The sequence below is a fragment of the Delphinus delphis genome, chromosome 11, assembly GCF_949987515.2.
Source record: "Delphinus delphis chromosome 11, mDelDel1.2, whole genome shotgun sequence".
Taxonomy (NCBI): domain Eukaryota; kingdom Metazoa; phylum Chordata; class Mammalia; order Artiodactyla; family Delphinidae; genus Delphinus; species Delphinus delphis.
This window is the reverse complement of record NC_082693.1, coordinates 63792091-63814100: the sequence shown is the minus strand read 5'-3', so window position 1 is coordinate 63814100 and position 22010 is coordinate 63792091. Positions and strand designations below refer to the sequence as shown.

General features: G+C 34.1%; 1 protein-coding gene across 2 annotated transcripts in view; it reads left to right on the top strand.

Moving 5' to 3' along the window:
* The window catches only part of PPP1R12A (protein phosphatase 1 regulatory subunit 12A), a 149685-nt gene that overhangs the window by 41917 nt on the left and 85758 nt on the right, over nt 1-22010 (top strand). For both annotated transcript variants that reach the window (XM_060025304.1, XM_060025303.1), the window contains exon 2: nt 15749-15879. In XM_060025304.1, the coding sequence (XP_059881287.1) occupies nt 15749-15879 (131 nt within the window). The remainder of the gene's footprint in view (nt 1-15748; nt 15880-22010) is intronic.

Genomic DNA, 22010 nt, shown 5'->3' with positions numbered 1-22010 from the left:
TAGCAGTGCCTCAGCCATTACTCGTAGGTTCCCTTTGTCTTCTTCACGAGAAATCCCAAACTGCCTTAGTTAATTCATATGATCAGAAAGAATTGAATTTTTATTACCAGGTTACTTTTCTTGGCAACTGAACTCAACCCCTTCCTCCTGCCAACCTGCTTTTTTTGTGATGGAGCATGAGCGTGCTTTGTAGGGTTTTTAGCACTGTGTTTTGTTTTATCTAAAGATCCTTTGTCACATCTGTCTTAGCAGAGTTTTGTAGCTTTTGTCTTTCTGGCAGAGATGCGTATGTGTGTCAACGTCTTCTAGGTAGCTGGAGAAGCATCCCCAAAGGTGAAAATCTCATTTGTAATGTGTTGAGTTAGCCATGTTAATTGATTGTTTAGTTTAAACAACAACAACAGAAAACCTTTCAGAAGTTTCTTGATTCCATGCAGTTATTGGTACACAAAATCTGCATACAAGGTTTTTCCGTTAGAGGTGAAAAATAGTGTAAAATTGTGAAATTAGTTCATTCTGTGAGAGAGACTAGGAATTCACAGTGCAGTGGTACACTTGTTTGTTATATTACATTGTATGTATGGAACAATGGTTCCCAGACTGTCTGCTTTAACTTGGACATAAAAATAGAGTTTGGGGCTTCCCTGGTGGTGCAGTGATTGAGAGTTCACCTGCCGTTGCAGGGGACACGGGTTCGTGCCCCGGTCCGGGAAGATCTCACATGCTGCAGAGCGGCTAGACCCCGTGAGCCATGGCCGCTGAACCTGCGCTTCCGGAGCCTGTGCTCCGCAACGGGAGAGGCCACAACAGTGAGAGGCCCGCGTACTGCAAAAAAAAAAAAAAAAAAAAAAAAAAATTTGGTGATAAAAATAGATGTCAGTGGGAAAAGAGACTTGTTGACAAGTTCTGCAGTAAAGAAATCTGTTTAATCCAGTATTTCCTAAATTTAATTATTTTTAAGAACCTTTTATTAAAGACCATTTATTAACCTTTTCATTTTAGTAATTTCATGGAAACAGTTTGGGAAATACTACAGTAAATTTTTGTGATGAATTGCATTCAGAAGGGCTGCATGCTGACAGTTGTTTCAGGAGGCAAATTGAAAATTTACGTATTTTTATTTCTGCCTTATTACTTTCTCTTTTGACTAGTTATTTACATTTGAAGGAATGTCAAAACTCCATAATCTGTAAATGTAAAATACTGGCATCTTTTTATAACAGTCTTGGGAAAATGATCAAACGAATGAATTATGCAGTAGAAAATTATACATATCTTTTTCCCTCAATGCAAAGGAATGTATAAAAGCTGACTTTAATTCTTGCTATTCATATGCCCTCCATCCTCAAAAATAAATATTGAAAGAGTAATAATTTTTATTGTTTATTAGGATAGCTCTGGCTAGTTAGAAGGTTATTTTCTTTTATATCAAATACGTTTTTACTCATCAAGCATGAGTACTGGTACATTATCAGGTGATTGTTATTTATTCTGAAGTTATAATTTCAGATTGTTTGGCATATTCAAGAAATGGAGCGTGGTCCATTGTGATTAGAGCTTTGAATTTGTGGAATTAGAGTGATAGGTCTAAATTTAGATAATAACTTGAAGGACTAACTTACCACATTTAAGAGAAGTGGAAATACAGGAGAAAAGACAGATTAGAGATTAAGTAGAGAAGGGAACAGGATATTTGGATACACACAAACGGAAGCAATGAAAACTGATATAAATGCCTTCTACATTCATCAGTAATCCAGCAATGTAGCTGTTATTTATCACCACATAATAAATTACCCCTAAACTTAAAATGTCAAACATTTATTACCAAATTTTCTATGGTTAAGGAATTTGGATGTAGTTTATCTAGGTACTTCGATTGACTTCAAGCTATTGGCTGGGACTTCATGTCGTCTGAAGGCTTAACTTGGGTGGGGGGAAGGCGGGGAAGGATCCACTTCAAAGCTCATTATTGGCAGGTCTTACTTCCTTGCCACATGGGCCTCTTAATAAGACTGCTTCTTGACACTGCAATTGAGTTTTCCCAAGTTGTGAGCAATTTGGGAGAGGGCAAGAGAGGGTTCATGCCAAGATGGAATCTACGATCTTTTAATAGCCTAGTCTTAAAAGTGACGTACCATTACTTCTACCTCATTCCGTTTATTAGAAGCAAGTTACTCAGTCTGGTCCACACTCAAGGGGAGGAGTTTACACAAGGATGTAAACTTGATGAGGATGAGGCAGGAATCATTGCTATTTTAGAGGCTACTTACACAAGCATCAAATTAAAATAATTTTTGTGGTATTTTACATTCCTCAACTTATATTAGTAAATACTTAATTCATTCGTTCCTATTTACTATGCCTTGCTCCCTAGGAACATTTCTCCTTTTCTTACTGTTCAGCAGAGTACTTGAAAATCATTTATAGCTTCACCTTTTTTTTTTCTCTCTTCTCTCCATTTGAATGTTTGGTGCTCCTCTTATTTTGTGACTTGGAAGTATTAACTCCTGCTCCCTTAAGTCTTCCATTAATGGTTGCAGAAATGCAGACTAGCTTGGTAGGCTAAAATGGAAAATAATATTTGGTTAAAATAACCAAATAAGTTTTTTTTCAATTTTTTCCGTCAGGGCCGAGACTCATATATTCTTAACTTCATCCTTGATATTTTTTGCCAAAGCATGTCTGAAAATAGCAGAACAGCTACCAGGTTCTCAACGTTTGTTAGACATATCTTTGCTCTTTCGTTTCTGAAAAGGATGTAGAAATATAACTCCAAGGCTTAGATTGCCTTTTCCCTAATTTTTTCCACCCATTCATGTCATGGTATATCAAAAAATTTGCCTTTCCCTTCCCAAACCTCTCCCTTTCCCCTGAATTTAATATTTTTAATATATAGAAATACATATATTTCAATTTTTAACATATAGTTTTAATTCTTGAGGTTTTAGGAAAGGTATACTGAAATAATCCATGTATACTGGAATGAGGAGAATTTTAGAGAGGTTTTATTGTTTTGTAATTTTATCTATATATATGTTTATTTCTGATTAGACTGAATTTATTGCAGGAAGTGTTTGGTTCTTTTTTTAACTTTAAGAAATGTGCTATATGCTGAAAAAAAAAGTAATAATAGTTGCTCAGTGGATGTTGATTATCCATAACTAACCATTATTCATTTAGGAAACATTATTTTAGAATCTCTGTGCAAATTATTTGATATACTTTTATTTAAAAGGACATATTACGTATACTATTTTAATTAAAATGTGTAAAATTGAGTTTTGCTTTAATTTGCCAAAAGAAAAAAACCTGAATACTGAAGTAATGGTTAAATTTTAGATAAATTTTCTTTATAACTACAGAGTATTTCCTTAAATATTCCTTTAAGATTAAGAAAACAGGCTATGCATAATATCAATACATTGCAATAGGATTTTTTATGAACCACGTTCCAGTTTTAGAAAGATCATACTACTCATTAGGAAAGATTAGGAAATCAGCACTCATTCATTTTTGCTCTTCTCTCCCCTAATCTTGTTTTGTTAACTGTATTAATATTTCTACCTTGTTAGAATTTATAATATTTACATTATTTTTGATTCACTTGTTATGAGTTTTGACCACTGTGTCTTGATTTCTGAATTTATTTTAATTGGCTGAATTTTTTGTTAAATAGGGTTTATCTTCTTACCTTTTGATCTCGTGTATTCTTCATTTGTGTTGTTAAGTAGCACCAAAATATGGGGCATTTCCTTTAGTTTGTCAAGTTGCATTTTCTTCCACACTGCTTTCTCTACCTGAATTTTTCTCTTACTTACATACCTATGTATATTTTACATTTTTATTTTATTTTTTCTTCCCCTTTATTTTGTCTCCCCTTTATTAAATTCTCATAGCTCTCCAGGTTTGACATAGGCTTTTCTGATCATATTTTACATATGCTGTTTGTGCCTTGTTTATTTCTCTAGCTTCAGTTACTGGGGATATCAGTGGTTCTCAATCTAGTGTGTTTTTACGGTTTAGATGGCGAGCCTTTTTAAAGTGGAAATTCCTTAACGCCATTCTCAGATATTCTGATTTCTCCTCTCTTTCTCCTAAATCTAGGTTAAGTTCTCTAGTAAAGTCCATAGTATTTATCATACCTCTTGTTATTGTTTGTTTAGTTATCTTTCTTGCTTGCTGGACTGTGTAAGCTTTATGAGTATAGAAATCTGGTTTATATCGTTCCCCAGTGTATTCCTAGCAGCTGGCATGGTATCTTGCTGTAGTGGGCACTTAATAAATATTTATTGAATTAGTGAAGAGTCTGTGCTATTTATTGACCACTTATTTTGCTGAGCACTGAAGAAATTCATCAAAAAACAGATAGCTAACAACTATGTGATTTTCTTTTTTGTTTTGGAAAACCATAAGAATTTTATGTCCTTTAAGGTTTTTGGAAAATAACTCAATGACTTTGACTTCTGTTAATTAACATTTTGGCATATAGAGGCATACCTCGGAGATATTGCAGGTTCGGTTCCAGGCCACCGCAGTAAAGTGAATATCCAAATACAGCAAGTCACATGAATTCTTGGGTTTCCTAGTACCTATAATAGTTATATTTACACTATATTGTAGTCTGTTAAGTGTGAAATAGCATTATGTCTTTAAAAGAGTGTACACACCTTAATTTGAAAATACGTTATTGCTAAAAATGCAATCATCTGAGCCTTCAGCAAGTCATAATCTTTTTGCAATATTAACATCAAAGATAACTGATCACAGACCATCATAACAAATATAATAATAATTAAAAAGTTTGGAATATTCGGAGAACTACCAAAATGTGACACAGAGACACAGAGTAAGGAAATGCTGTGTAAAAATTGCACTGATAGACTTGCTTGACCTAGAGTTGCCACAGACTTTCAGATTGTAAAAAAAAAAAAAAAAAATGCAGTATCTGCAATGTAAGAAAATTCAGTATCTGTGAAGCACAATAAAATGAGGTATACATGTATTCTTCCAGAGTCTTGAAAAGGAATATCAATGAAGAGAAATGAATCATATTATGCATACTCCTTTGTAACCTGTTGTTGTTGTATTTAATTGAATTGCATAAAACAGTATGTAAAAGCTTTTATTACTTCCCCTGAAATTAAATTATTTTCTTATTGGTATATATTCATTGATTAAACACCTCTAGGTCAGTGTGTGATCATGTCTGATAAAGGAATTCAACAAGGAAAACAGCTACCTGTAGCTGGCTTTCTATCTCCAGAGCTCAGACAGTAATGAAACCTGGCAAAGGATTTATTATGTATAAAAAGATTTCTTTAACTCATCTCTACTCACATACCCACTTTTCTTTTATTAATGCTATTTTGCTTTTATTTTTTAGGAGGGGAACTATTTTTTTTTTTTATTGGAGTAAAATTGCTTTACAACGTTTTGTTAGTTTCTGCTGTACAATGAAGTGAATCAGCTATATGTATAACCTATATCCCCTCCCTCTTGGACCTCCCTCCCCCACCTCCAATCCCACCCATCTAGGTCGTTGCAGAGCACCGAGCTGAGCTCCCTGTGCTGTCTGTTTTACACATGGTAGTGTATTTACGTCAAACCTAATCTCCCAATTCGTCCCACCCTCCCCTTCCCGCCCTGTGTCCACATGTCTTTTCTCTATGTCTACGTCTCTATTCCTGCCCTACAGATAGGTTCATCTGTACCATTTTTCTAGATTCCACATATATGCGTTAATATATGGTATTTGTTTCTCTCTTTCTGGCTTACTTCACTCTGTATGACTGTCTCTAGGTCCATCACATCTCTATAAATGACCCAATTTTGTTTATTTTTATGGCTGAATAATATTCCATTGTGTATATGTACCACATCTTCCTTATCCATTCATCTGTCGTTGAGCATTTAGGTTGTTTCCATGTCCTGGCTATTGTAAATAGTGCTGCAGTGAACATTGGGATACATGTGTCCTTTTGAATTACGGTTTTCTTGGGGTATATGCCCAGTAGTGGGATTGCTGGGTGATATGGTAGTTCTATTTGTAGTTTTTTAAGGAACCTCCATACTGTTCTCCATAGTGGCTGTATCAATTTACATTCCCACCAACAGTGCAAAAGGGTTCCCTTTTCTCCACACCCTCTCCAGCGTTTATTGTTTCTGGATTTTTTGATGATGGCCATTCTGACAGGCGTGAGGTGATACCTCATCATAGTTTTGATTTGCATTTCTCTAATAATTAGTGATTTGGGGGCTTCCCTGGTGGTGCTGTGGTTAAGAATCCGCCTGCCAGTAAAGGGGACATGGGTTCGAGCCCTGGTCCAGGAAGATCCCGCATGCCGTGGAGCAACTAAGCCCGTGCGCCACAGTTACTGAGCCTGTGCTCTAGAGCCCACAAGCCACAACTACTGAGCCCGCATGCCACAACTACTGGAGCCCGTGCTCTGCAACAAGAGAAGCCACTGCAATGAGAAGCCCGCACACCGCACTCACTGCAACTAGAGAAAGCCTGTGCACAGCAACAAAGACCCAACGCAACCAAAAAAAATCAATCAATTAATTAATTAATTTAAAAAATAATCAGTGATGTTGAGCATCTTTTCGTGTGCCTCTTGGCCATGTGTATGTCTTCTTTGGTGAAATGTCTATTTAGATCTTCTCCCCATTTTTGGATTGGGTTGTTTGCTTTTTTGATATTGAGCTCTATGAGCTGTTTGTATATTTTGGAGATTAATCCTTTGTCCCTTGCTTCATTTGCAAATATTTTTTCCCATTCTGAGGGTTGTCTTTTTGTCTTGTTTATGGTTTCCTTTGCTGTGCAAAAGCTTTTAAGTTTCATTAGGTCCCATTTGTTTATTTATTTTTTTATTTTCATCACTATAGGAGGTGGGTCAAAAAAGAGCTTGCTATGATTTATGTCAAAGAGTGTTTTTCCTGTGTTTTCCTCTAAGAGTTTTATAGTGTCTGGTCTTACATTTAGGCCTTTAATCCATTTGGAGTTTATTTTTGTGTATGGTGTTAAGTAGTGTTCTAATTTCATTCTTTTACATGTCGCTGCCAGTTTTCCCAGCACTGATGCTATGTTGCTTTTAAATTGCTTAGTATTTTTCTTTATCTGCTTATCTTATTTTCCTAAGTAGATGATAAGCATCCTGAGAACAGTACTACATGATCAATTGTTTTAGTCCATTAAGAAAAATTTGCTGAGTAGCACTGTTAGGTATTGTGGGATATATAAGACAATTTCTATTCTTAAGAGATTATAATCCAGTAGTGAGAAAAGACTGGAACACATGAAACAGTAATAAAGGCAGCATGTCTTATACAGTACTTAGTAGAGTTTAATGTACACATACACTAGGTCATAAACACCTGCTCATTAAGGAGAGGTTTGCATTTTATTTTGATTCATTTTACATGTATTTATTATGGACTTGCTATATGACAGGCAGCGTGCATAAAGGAAACAAAAAGAATATACTCTCTACTGCTGGTCCTTGTATCCACCAAAGTGGCTGGCTCACTGCTTTATATATAGTAGGCAGTCCATAAAAGTTATTTGTCAAAGAATGATCCTGAAGTTTAACATTTTTATATCCATAAGGATTCTAAACTCTAGAAGTAATATTCTTCCCTTACTGAGTCCTCAAATAAAAGTCTTTGGCCTCTAAAGATCTAGGTTTGACTTACTACTTTATAGATCTTTATCAATAAAGGAAATAACAGCTGTGTAATAAGAGTAGATAAAGGGTGTGTTTTAATCTTGGAATAATTATGGTTTCCAGTTTTTGGCATTCTTATTCAAATACTTAGTACTTGTTAGATGAAGTATGAATGTTTACGCGATGTGTCGATTATAGTTGGCCGTCCTCTACATCCAAGGATTCAACTAACCAAGAGTTGAAAATAGTCCACAAAAAAATTCCAGAAAGTTCCAAAAAGCAAAAGTTGAAATTGCCGCAAGCTTTCAACTCTTTACATAACATTTACATTGTATTTACAACCGTTTACATTGTATTAGGTATTTTAAGTAATCTAGAGATGATTTAAAGTATATAGGAGGATGTACGTAGGTTATAATCAAATACTACCCCATTTTATATAAGGGACTCGAGCATCCGCAAATTTTGGTATCTGCAGGGAGTACTGGAACCAGTCTCCCACAGATACCAATGACTTTTCCCCTCGAAATTTTTTCTCAAAAGAGTTTTTTCAGATTTTTGTTATAGTCTTTTTGCCTTGTCCAGTTCATTCAATCCACAAAGATAAATTGGATCTTCTCCTTGTCAGGCATTGTGTCTCCTATGGATACTATATATATTATGTAAGTCTGAATTTTTCTTAATCCCAATAGAGAATTCCCATGGTTTAGCCATTGTGTATAATCTGTGTTTTGAATTTTATTCTTCCAATCATTTTTATCATGTGAACATATGATTTATTGTAAGGCCAGGTCTTTATTTTTATGTCTAGAGATCCTACCTGCTTATAAGAAATAAGAAAGGCAAAAAAAAAAAAATCATTGAACTAAAATGCAGTGCTGAACTTACTTGTTTTCATTATTAAATATAATAGATGATCTCCTAAGATTGTACATGCTCATTTATTTGCCAGTCTCAATGCAAGACCAAGGTATTTATCGATATTTTTTATTGTTTAGTATGGGAATGCTGCTCGGAGTTCTTCATTATTTTTCTTGTATAAACTACACCTGTGATTCCTCCTTTGATATGTCCAAGTTTTCTTTAAAATAGAACAAAAACTTGTTTGGACATCTCCAGTTTACTTCCTCTTTACACATACTCACTGACATCTGTGTCACCCTGAATGCTTAGGGCATGCACTATTTTCTGGTATATCTACAAATTTCTGTTCCTATCAGTTGAGTAGAACTGAGTTTTCCTTGCTAAGAGTCATAAAGAGTTGTTTCAAGGAAGTAGAAATTGTTTTAGAGAACTTCTGTATTCAGATTAATTTGTCTTTTACCTTTCAGTAATTAACTGTGTTAGTAATGATTAGGTGCAAATTGTAAGCATTTCATCTAATTGACTATAATTATATATTCACCTAAGTTGGTATAATTACATTTATACAACTAAATCTTTTCCTTTGTTTTACTCTCTTGTGTTGTATGTAATTTGTATGAATGAGCTTATTTAAAACTTCTATATGTAAAAGTTTGTTGGAAGGAGGTTTGATCCCTAAAATTTTCTTAATGCATCTTTTAAAATTTAATCATCCTCTTAGAAATCATTAGTAGATAGGACTTTTACCAAAAGTGGTACTACAAAGAATATTTGACAAGTCTCCACCATTTAACTTTGTTTTGTAATTTTAAAGGGATAAAATAGTTTTAGATGAGAATTGAAAAAGAAAAAGATTTTAATGAGGATGATTGAACATTTGGATTATGTATTGATATAAACATAATAGTACCTACTATTCAACAGATACTACTCTAAGTGATTTATATATTAATTCATATACCTCTCATAGTAAACTTTTGAAGTAGGTACTATTGTTGTCCTCATTTTCCAGAGGAAATTGTGGCACACAGGATGTTATATAATAGACCCAACAACAACCAGCCTACTGGCAGAACTGGATTAATCCCAGACAATCTGGCTCTAGAGTCTGTTCATGAAAAGGAATATAACAGTGTTAGAATTTATTTCAAATGCTGTTTATTTTGTAATTGTGATTTTACTCAATTGAATTGAATGGTTGCTAAACACATTTGTTTTTATCTCTTCTAGGAATGAAATTTAATGATTTTTCAACTCCACGTGCCTCACCCAGAATCTGTCTTTAAGGCATGGACTCTGTCTTCTTAGAGCCAACTTTGTGTAGCCCCTTTATAATTCAATTCTTTGTTATTAGACTTTTGAGCTTTTTCCTAAACATGAGTGGGGAACAAAGGTTGTCCTTGTGCTAACTTGCTGAGAAAAATAACTAGGCCCCCTTTTCAATAAAAACAGATGTTTTATGTACTTGAACTAGTTTATTGAGATAGTTTATAGTTCAAGTTGACAAAGCTGCCTGTACCTGGGATTAAATGACAAAAGTGTCTTCACACAATCATCTGTTATTGGTAATGGCTCGGAATATGTATTTAAGAAAAACTTAAGATAAATCATGTCAGATAAGATTTTAGAAGTATATTTGAGTCACTCTGTTTCTTTCCATATATGGCTTAATAGACTGACCATATTTAGTCAGATATTTCAAGTCAGCAAGTCATGTATCTCTTAATGTGCTGCATGTGTTAGCTTTTGATTCTCTTAGCAACAATATTTTCATGGGCATGTCTGCCAGTTTATTGTGTATGCTTTGTAAATATTCAGGAGAACACTGAACAATTTACAACACAAACTTGAGATTCCTTTATAATACATGTTTTACAATGATGTTTTTGGCATTTAATTTGTATTTAAACATTTCAAAAACTTATTACATTTAAACAAAATAAAGGCCCAAGCACATTTAACATTAACTGCTTTAGGTATTAACTGCTTTTAGGTATTTGATGTTTCTTAAGTTATACTGACTTAAAAACAAACATTTAAAATCAAAATCAGCAACATTTCATTTACTGGGGAATAGCTATTCCTATATGTTAATTTTTTCAAAGAGCCAGGGCAGTCACCTTCTTAAAATGGAGAAACTTTAAAAATTAACCATTTGTTCTGAGGATCTTTTATCTTCACTGTCAAAGAATTACTCATAAGATGGCAAATAAGACTCTGTTCTGGATCCTGCCCTACCTTTATCCTCCCCATATGTGATTTTGCATCTTCATATACCAGGAAGTGTTTGTTACTTGTTCATATGTTAAGTTCAGGTGTAGAGCCTCCTCCAGGAAGTATTACCTGACTACAACCATTCTTCTTTAGTTCTTCTCTTCTTGGCTTCCATGGTAAGAAGTGTACAGCCATATAACTGTATTTATCATATTCATTTTGATATTTTTATTTACTTGTGTATTTGTCTTCCATACTAGATGATGAGCTTCTTGAGAACTCTCTGTAACTGACTGAATAAAATACCACAAATGTCTTTGTCCTCCAAGTAGAATATACTGATTATAATTTAATTTTAACCTTTCTCTTACTATTTTCATAGAAATCACTTCTCTACATTCTTTCCCTGAGTGATTTTAGGTCCCATTATTTTAATTATTACCTTAATGCAGGTAATTCCCAAATAGATATTTTTATCCCACATTCATTTTTAAGCTCTAGATCTGCATATTCAGGTGGCTACTGGATATGCATCGTTAGATAAGTATACAGACACCTATAATCAATTCAGCATATCCAAAACTAAAGTTATCTTTCTTCCTCCAACCTGCTTTTCGAATGTGTGGTATTTGTTTTCATGAATGACCTCTCCCTGTCCCTCGCCCTTCATATCCAATCTTTAATTAAGCCTTGTACATTTTCTCCCAGATTTCTCTTAATATCCGTTCTGAGTAACTGGTGTTGCTCAGTTCAGGCTCTTCTCTCTTCATACCACTTCCAGTAATCTTTCTGAAATACTGATCTGATCATGTCACCCCTCTGCTTTTAAACTCTGAATAGGTTTTTCAAACATCATCTACCTGAAATTCTACAGTGTTTTCTCCTACTTACTCCTACTGCTGAATTGAGCCACTATTACTGATGGGAGTGTAGCAGGTTTTCTTGATGAGTAGGATTAGAAAGTAGGTTGAAAACCACCTCTGATGTCAAATCCTGTCATCTTTGCGTTATGTTCAGATTTTTTTACCTGCAATACATTCAGACCTCTTACCACCTAGCCTTATTCTGTTTTATAACTTGCAGATACTATCTACCACTCGATGACTTTCTGTTCATTTATTCCATACATTGTTTAAGTCATAGTGCATCTGCTCAGTGAAGTTCCTTCTAGTTGAATTGCGAATTGAACAACAACTATGTAATCTTCAAAACCTTGCTCAAATGTATTCTCCTTTATGGACTGTCTTAATCACAAGATCTCTTTATGTTCCCAAAGATATTTTAGTACTTTCTACCCACTGCTCTTATACCCTTACGTTGTTGTTTATGGACTAGCCTCCTATACTATGTGATCTTTTCCCTTCATTGTATTTCTAGGGCCTTAGCATATATAATTTTTAGCATATATAATATGAGGAATAGCCAGAGAAATTAGGGATACTTAGCCTATAAAAGAATATGTGAGAATTTGGGCAGTGGGGAGAACTCAAAATATTTAAAGATTATCAGTTAAAAGAGAGATTCCATTTGATACATGGAGCCTCGGGAGGCAGGGGATAGAAATTAAAGGAAGACATGTTTTAGCATGTGCAATTTAGAGAAAGATAAAGTGTTTTATACTGGAGATAATATACAGTAGGCTTTTAATACATGGTAGCCTATTTTTTTCTTTTTCTTTTTTTTAAAATGGGGTATAATTTGCATACAATGAAGTACACAGCATATAATTCAGTGAATTTTTACATATATGTACGCCTATGTAAAAAATCAGAAAGGTGGGGAACATTTCCAGTCTTCCAAAAAGCTCCCTCGTGCCCCTCCTATTATTTCCCCACAAATTTACCAGGATTCTGAGCTTTATAACCAGGGATTAGTTTTGCCTGGAAATTTACAGTTTGTATCCTTTGTGTCTACTTTTTTCGCTCATGTATTGTGTCTGCAGGGATTATCCATGTTGTTGAAGGTAGCATTAGTTTGTTCTTTTTGTTTGTTGTTCTTTTTTCATTGATGTATAGGATTCTATTACATGAGTAGACTCTCCCCATATATACATACATCCCACCCCATTTATTTATCAATTCTATATAACTTCAGTAGATACTGTCAAATGGTTTTCTGAAGGGGTTATATGAATTTTACACTCTTATCAGCAATTAGTTTTTTCTCCATATCCATACAGTAGATTTAATATTTTTCATTTAAGAATCAAGGCTTAGATTTTCTTTTTATGTAAACACTGCCTATTCATTGTACACATTTTGAAAATAAAGAAAAATTTAAAGAATAAAAATTATTCATAGTCACACAACCAATGATAATGACTATTAACTTATATATTCTTCTAGTCTTTTGTGTAGATTTTAAAGTAAAATTAGAATCATATTAGGCAAACTGTTTTGTATCCTTTTTAAAAAACTTAATATATTGTGAGCATTTCCCATATAATAATTTCTTGTTTTAATGTTTTTCTCCATTTTTTAAAAACAGTAATCATATTTGTATTAGAAAACATTTATCAGGTAGAGTTTTATATTTTTATATCAATGATAAAATCAGAATACTGTTTTGGAGCCTGTAGGAATTAAAAGAGGTTGAGAGAGAGGAGAATACAATTTAATATCTTTTCTCAAGGAAAATTAATGCTTAAACTTATAAATAGATGTAATATTATTTCAAGCCACTGTGAGTCATTAGCTATCTCAAATAACATTTTATAAACTACTTCATAATACAGTAGAATTTTGATGTTTCTTGTTATTAGATAGCTGTGGTTCTCAAATCTCTCCTACCCTTTAACCACTGCTCCTTGAAAAACACAATTCTTTTCCCAAGCAGTATATACTTAAACTTTATATGAATGTTGTTTATATATACTCATTTACCATTTGCTATGTGTAAAGTACTGTTTGGGCACTTTGGGATCTTGCCTTCAGATTGCCTGTAACTTGTTCCAAAGGGAAGAATCATGGATATATAAGAATGTTAAATATGGTAGGGAATTTTAGAGATATGTAACCCACCAGCTTCTCTCCTCCACTTGAAAGACAGAGCCCCAAAAGTTTAAATTACTTGTTCACAGCTATAAAATCTGTGGCAGAGCCAGAACTAGAGCCTACAGCCAAACACTTGTCAGTGTTTTTCCACTTTAGGTGTAAAGTACTTTGTCCTTAGTGCTTTTCTTGACACCAACTTTGTCATTTTTCCCCCCTAGGAAAAAGCTACTAAAACTGTTTTCTTTTGCTTCTGTGATAGATAAAGGAAAATTGGTTTTATTTATACAGCAAGCACTTATTAAGTGCCTAGAGTGTATGATATCCTGTTTCAGAGACTGCAAAATAGGTGAGAAATAGTTGCTGAAATAGGAACATCTGTGGATATGGTGTTAAGTGTGGAAGGAGCTTATTTTTTGGAATCTGAACATCTGTGATAGAATCTCAGCTCTATCATTTCCCATCTCTGTGGCTTATTCAGGCTACTTGATCTCTTTGAATCTTAGCTTTCTTGTTCATTTATTCATTTATTGAGCCCCTACCACATGCAAAGAATGGTAAAAGGTGCTGGGGATTCAGCAAAATTCCCATTCTCATGAGGGATTTTGTGAGGATAATATATACAAATCAGTAAAATAGATAAAGCACCAATCATACTACTTGGCACAAAGTAAGCATTGAAAAAATTTCCCTTCTTATTTACTATAGGCTGCGGTTCTCAAAATTTTTCATCTTAGGACCCCTTTATACTCTTAAAAATTATGAAGGACTTCAAAGAGCTTTGTTTCTGTGGGTTGTATATATTAATACTTACAGTACTAGAGGGTAAAACAGAGGACTCTATATATTTATTAATTCATTTTTAAATGAATTAAAGCAATACTTTACCCATGTTATATAAATGGCATTTTTTAATTAAAATAACTAATTCATTTACTCCTGAAAGCTTGAATTTTATCATTGGCAACAAATACTGTTAGTTTTTTTTGACAGACTTTGTTCATTTTCAAGAAAATTTCTGCCAACATCCAAGTTAGACTAACTATAGTTTGCCATTTAAGTAAAAATATATTCCATAATGGCCTATATGGGAAAAGAATTTTTAAAAAAGAGTGGATATATGTATATGTATAACAGATTCACTTTGCTGTACACCTGAAACTAACACAGCATTGTAAATCAACTATACCCCAGTAAAAAATTTTTTTAAAATGATGTTCCATGGAAAAAGTGGCTAGATCGGCTTGCAAATTAATTGCACAAGTGTTTTTCCTCAGGGCAGTCATTATATTTGGAAGAAATGCTTTATGCATGCTTCCTGTCTTATTCCACAGAGTATTTAAAAGATATATATTCAAGAGTCAAAATTTAATAAAATTTATAGTTTTTACTGCATTGTCAAGGACATTCATAAGTAAAAATAGCTTGGGAAAGAAAAAAAACCTGTGAGTGCAGAGTGGTGAATACAAGGACAGTAAAGTGCTGTGGGGTGTTTTTTTTTGTTTTTTTTTGCCACTGCCTTGATTTATTCTTAGGCAGAAACATATTTACCACTAGTGCTTTTGCATCCTCAAGTGCACATGTCAACACAGTGAAAAGGGGAAATACCATCTTAGTATTATTTTGAGAATAGTTTTGACCTTGTCACCTCCCTGAAGGGATCCCACTCCCTGAACAGACCACAGTTTGGGAACCACTGCTATAGAGGATATTATTGGTACTTAATTATAATGTTTTGATTGTTTCCATGTTGACATGTACTTGTTTTCCTCATGGGGTTGGCATAAAATGTCTAGTCACATACAGTATTGTTATATGGGTATCTAAGCAAGGACTATTAAAATTTAGGTAGTACCATTGGCCTACTTCATAGCAGTACAATCAAGATGGCAAGAGACTACCTTATAGAAAATATGTTATAAAAGCTTCAAAATAGGAATTTTATTCTATTGATGTGTTGTTGGGAGTATTGATTCAAAATTTTTCTAATCCTGCTTTCTGTTTTGTTTTTAGGCTTGCATTGATGACAATGTTGATATGGTGAAGTTTCTGGTAGAAAATGGAGCAAATATTAATCAACCTGATAATGAAGGCTGGATACCACTACATGCAGCTGCTTCTTGTGGATATCTTGATATTGCAGAGTAAGCTAGTTCTGTGTTTGTTTTTATCCAAATACTATTTAGAGACTTGAGATTTTATAGAAATTGTTGTTATGGATAAATGATTGAACTCTTATATTACCTTAATTCATAAAAATTATTCTTCCCAGGAAAGAGAATAAGTAGATCATGGGAATCCAAATATTGTCTCTTGGTGTGAGATCATCTTCTTGTCTCCCTACCATCTTTGACTTTTGGTACTTTGAATTGATATGAGTAATTGTACACATTCTCCAGCCCCATCTCCTTTTCTTTTGAGTGTATGTATTGTCAAATGATTCAAGGTTAATATTTAGCAATCTAGTATATCCCTATGTAATCATGAATTGTTAGGGGAAATTAACAACAATTCTGAATTAGGTTACTTTGCTAAAGAAAGAATATGATACATAATTCTCCAATTATTCAGTATATTTATGCTTAGTTTTTATTAAGATTGTTTTCTAAAAACATGAAAATTTAGTGAAAAATAGTCATTGTATTCTTAACTACCTTTAATAGGGGAGTACTTTCTGAGAAAGTTTGATTCTTGAAAAATTTAACAAGGAAGTATACATATCCTGACAAAATAATTTTTTCATCAAATTATTTTTTCTTGTTGCTGTGTATCCAGCACCATAAACATTTTTATTGTCTATCTGCTCACATCAAAGCTTATCAGCTAATAAATATTGAATAAATATGGTAGTCCTACTCTGTGAATCTCTCTTAGTAAGTCTTCATAGTTTTATTTCTTTGTACATTTCATGCACACATACACTGCCCGCCCCCCCCCCTCCAGCCCCCATGTGTATTGGAGATACAGTATACCAGTTTAAAGGAGAGGCAGTGTTCGGTGAAATGAAAAGTGCTCTGGGAATCAGAAAATCTGAGCTATTTGACTCTAACACTGACTGCGCTACACCTTTTGATAATTTGTTTCCTCTTTCTGGGCTTTGATTTCTTTATGTGTAAAATGAAGGATTCTTTTTGCCATTGTAAATCAACAGTGGTTATTCATAATTTTAATTGTGGTTCTCTTTATTCCTTTCTGTTCTTTTCATGCTCAACAAGGGGCTTGGATTTCATCTTCATAGAAAAAAATAGCTAAGGTGCATTTATCTTCAGCTGTCCTTAAATATTTGGTACTTAGGTTCTTAAGTCAACTAATGTGGATTATGAAGGCTTCCTCAACCACTCTCAAGGGGTATGACCTTGGGCAAGTTGCTTAACTTTTATAATTGTCAGCTTTCTCCTCTGTAGAATGGGAATAATATTTTCTAGGTTTGTTGTGAGGGTTAACTGAGATAACCCACCAAGTATAGTTCCTGGCACATAGGAAATACTCAGTATGTATTAACTTTTGACCATTATCTTTTTTATCTTTTTGGGAAAATGAAAACCCAGCTTCTTTCTTCAGATGTGTAATCCTGTGTTTCCTTTTTAATTCATGCTTCTGAGTTTGAAAAGACAGTAATAATTGTCCTGAATAATTTCCTCTTGTAGACTTGATTAACAACCCATTGTGTCAGTTGGGATGATTTTAGATGCACGTAAACAGTATCAAACTTAAACTGACGTAAAGGGAAAGGGTACTTGTTGTACAGGATAATACATAGTTTAGAGGAAGGGCATTCAGGTTTGTTTATTAAGCTGCTCAGCGCTGTCATCAGGGCTTGGAGTCTTCAGGTGTTTTCTTCTGCCTTTCCCAAATATAGACTTTATTCTTAGCCTTGTTCCCTCCTGGTTACAAGATGATTGCCACAACTCCTGAATTGTGTTTTTACATATGCACATCCAAGAGCAAAATAAAAAGTGGTTGGGGAGTGGAAAGTATCTTCTCCATATTCTGTGACTGTCAAGGAGGGAAACCTTCCCTAGAGAGCCCTCTGACTATAGCAGATTTCCCCTTAAGGGACTTATGTTGGCCTGGGCTTGGTAATTTGCCCATGTCTTTGCTGGGAGAAGCAAGTATCTGGCATATTCAGTTTTTTTAATGCCAGAAAATAAGTGTGAGGAGGGTTGGGCAGTCTGCTGCAGGTGTTAATAGTTTCAGTAGAGTAACTACAACTTTTCTTCTTTTTGGAAGGTGGGATATGGAATATGTGTTTCATAGGACTTATACAAACAAAAATGACCTATTTTGACCAAGGTTGACTATAGTTTTGCTGATCTAACTACCTTTATATAGGCATTTATGGCATTAATGGCTGTGGTATAACTGAAGTATAATTGACCCTTGAACAACACAGGTTTGAACTGCATGGTTCCACTTATACATGGATTTTTTTGAACAGTAAATACTTCAGTACTACGTGATCTGCAGTTGGTTGAATCCGCTGTTGTGGAACCAGGAATACTGAGGAACCACAGGTACAGGGGGTCTGCTTATGTGGAGGGCCAACTATAAGTTATTCACAGATTTTTAACTTCAGGGAAAGTCAGCACCCCTGACCCTCATGTTGCTCAAGGGTCAACTATATTTAAATTTATAGTTTTTTTGAACAAAATTAAAATTAAAAGAATGATGAGTTTTCCTTTTTTGCTCTTTCTGCCCTCTGAGATTCTTTTTTTTAAATAAGGATAATATTTTTATAAAAGACCGTTCAACTCTCGTATATACTGGGCTATTTGTTAGGTGATGATTGCCTAAAACCCTTCTAAATGCATGATTATTTTCACCAGCATTATCTCTTTCAGTAATTAATTTCACTAATGAGTGAGAGAAGTTAATGAAATCCAAAATCCTAGTTTTCTTGGGTCTAGAAAACATATAGCATGGTGGCTTAAGAGGTAGGGTGAAAGATACCTCCCAAATCAGAGCATTTATAGGGTAAAGGAAGGCCCTATTAATAATGACGTAGAGACAACAGTTATAAATCATGGGGTCACTCTGCTAAGTGATGTATTTGGAGTTAAATTTGTTTGCAAATCCTGGTTCTGCCATTCTCTACCTTTGTGCCCTTGGCTGAGCTACTTAGCCTCTATGATTAATATTATTTATAAAATGGGAATGATCTGGCTTCTTCCTAGCTCTTGTTTCTCATATTGCTTTCTACATTTTTTACTCTGTCAATATAGACTACTTTCAGTTCCCCAGCATTCCCTGCTGGTTCATATCATTGTGTCTTTGCTCATAGTGATTCATTTGCCTCATTTCTTTACTTGACCAGCTACTACCAGACTTCAGCAGTTTATGTTAGAATCACTTCTTCCAGAAACCCTGCTAATGTTCCTGGCTGATTCATCATCATCTCTAACATATCAGTTGTTTACATGCTTCTTTACCAACTACGTTTTGCACAGAATAGTACTAATTCAACCCTATTGAACTGAGAGGTAAAACAAAACAGTGAAGCACAGATAGTTCACTATGAGGATTTGTGGATGATTAGGTAGGATACAGCGAGTTCTAAATTTTTGACCTCTATTGGAGACAGTAGAACAAAGAATGTGAGGCTGCAGTTTAGTTTCTAGACAATTAACAATTTCACATCTGGTCTCTAGCCTAGCAAAAGCCAAGTGAATAGATGAATGATAGCTCTTCATATTCTGGCTCAATTTTCTCACATTTTCACCAAAATAATTACTTTCAACATCTCCCTGCTATGAATAAGGTAGAAGTCTTAGGGAAAACCAAAAATAGAGATTGTTTAATAATGCCCCTTCACCAGAGTGGATTAGAGGAAGAATAAATGAAGTGAGTTTGGGGAGCATAGTGTTAATGGTCAGTATATGCATTGTTTTACTATTTACTGATGGGTCAGATATTGAAATGTACGCATTAACATTATTCTCTTCCTTTGGGGTGCTGAATTGACAGTGTTACGCTCTGAATCATGTCCCCACAAAATTCATATGTTGAAGGCCTAAGCCCCAGAACCTTGGAATGTGACTGTATAGATGGAGATGATTAAATTAAAATGAGGCCCTTAGGGTGGGCCCTAATCCAATCTTACTCTATCTTTATAAGAGGAAATTTGGACACAAAAAGTGGCACCAGGGTCTTTCACACAGAGAGAAAAGACAATGTAAGGACACTGTTAGAAGGTGGCCATCTGTAAGCCAAGGAGAGAAGCCTCAGAAGAAACCAAACCTGCCAACACCCTGATCTTGGTCTTCCAGCCTCTAGAACTATGAGAAAATAAATTTCTATTGTTTAAGCCACTTTGTCTATGGTATTTTGTTATGGTAATACTAGCAAACTAATACAGGCAGTATAAAATTCTCACTGTCACATCAAGGTATTCTTCCCTAAAAGTTGTAGTTGAATGTCATTGGGCTATGGACTAGAAGTAAAATTGGACATACTAGAACTATGACTTCTGGACATACTAGAATGATTATGGAGCCCAAAAAATTATGTATTCAATTTATTGTTCCAGTCTATAACGATCGGTTAATTATAACTCTAGCCATTAAGTATAACTGAATTATATATTTAAATTATGTGGAAAACATTGAAAACCAAGTCCTCTGACTTGGCTTTCAATAACCAAGAAATAATAACAAATAAAATAAAGAAATAATAGATAAAAGAATAATGAGATGAAGAAATAATTAGATGAAGACATAGGAGTTTTACGATGGAGCATTTAAACTTTGTCTTTCTTTTTTATTAGCTGAAATATTTTTGTAAAGGAAACTGCCTCATATCTACTATTTGGTTACCCCTTGTACAAGTTTTATAGGAAAACAGGATATATTCTTTATTCTTTCCCTGCATATACTGATTTTTAAAATAATGAGTTGGTTTACTAGTTACCCTCAAAAAGGACTAATTGATTTTTTTGAGATCTAAATAACTTGAGCACATGCATTTAAACGTACTTGATGTATTTCAATCCATTGCAGTTATTGCCCTTATTGATTAGCAAATTGTACCATCTTTGGTCTACAAGAGTCTCTTCATGTTGGCTTCTAAGACCTTGGGACATGACCAAATAAAGTGATCTTTAAAAGCTTCCTTGCTCTTTAGTAGTATAAAAATGTTCCAGACTCATCTTTTATATTTCCTGCCCTGGGTCTGGAATTGCCATTTCTCTAAGGAAACCTGTTCCTTGTAATGGGTGCTAGAAGTGCTCATTGCTGCTGCATTGATCATTCTTTCAAATTCAAATTCAGCATCAGGGTGTCTTTCTTTAACCTCTTCAATCTTGTATCAATATTTCCTTTCTCCCCTACTTTGTTGCCAAGAACTGTAGAATTAAAATAACACATAATACTCATTTGCTTCATCATATATTACATATACATTAGATTGCTTATAACAGTACCACAATAATAATGATTACTGAAAGCAGTTTGAAGTTTGGGATTTTGTTTTCGTTTTTTTGGCAGGGGTGAGGGGGGTGACATTTCTTTTTGTCCTTATGGTATCCCACTTGGAATATACCATCAAATTACTGTGTGTGCTGAAGTCACTTGGAATAATTCTTTTCTGTTTGGCTATGCCACTAACTAGATATACCATTAAGTTCACTGTTTAAGTTTGTTTTTTGTTTAGTTTAATTTTGTTTTATAATTTACATAAAATACCAGGTTCTAACGGCAGTCCCTACTCTACCACCCTATTTCCTATGGGTAACATTTTTAAATTTTATATTTTATCCCAGTTTGTGTTTTAATATAAGTATTATTCCCTCTTTGCAGATAAATGAAAGACTATCATACACTATTTCTCCAGTTTTCTTTTTTCACTTAACAGTCTATCCTGGAGACCACTATATAGTGGGTTATAGAACTATTTCTCATTGTTCTCTTCAGGTGTAGTATTTAGTACGCTGTTGTGCAGTGTCATTGTAGTTTATTCAGCTTGTCCTTCTTGATGGACCAGTGAATGTTATTTATTTGAATGACTGTAACTTTAGCCTTGGCATTGTCTTTATTTTTCACATAAACAAAAATTCCTATGACTTATAAGAATAAAAAAAATTTTGTATTTGAATAATAAAACTTAAATGATTTGTTTTATTAACACTTTGGTTATTGATGTGGTTATAATCTCTTTTGTCTCTTTTTAATTTTGTCACTACATTTCTTTTTTAGCCTTCTGCCACAGATGTTTAAGGAATGCTTTTATCTTGAGTAGCTTTAGTGTTTGTATTAAACTTTCAATAGCAGAGAAAATTAGC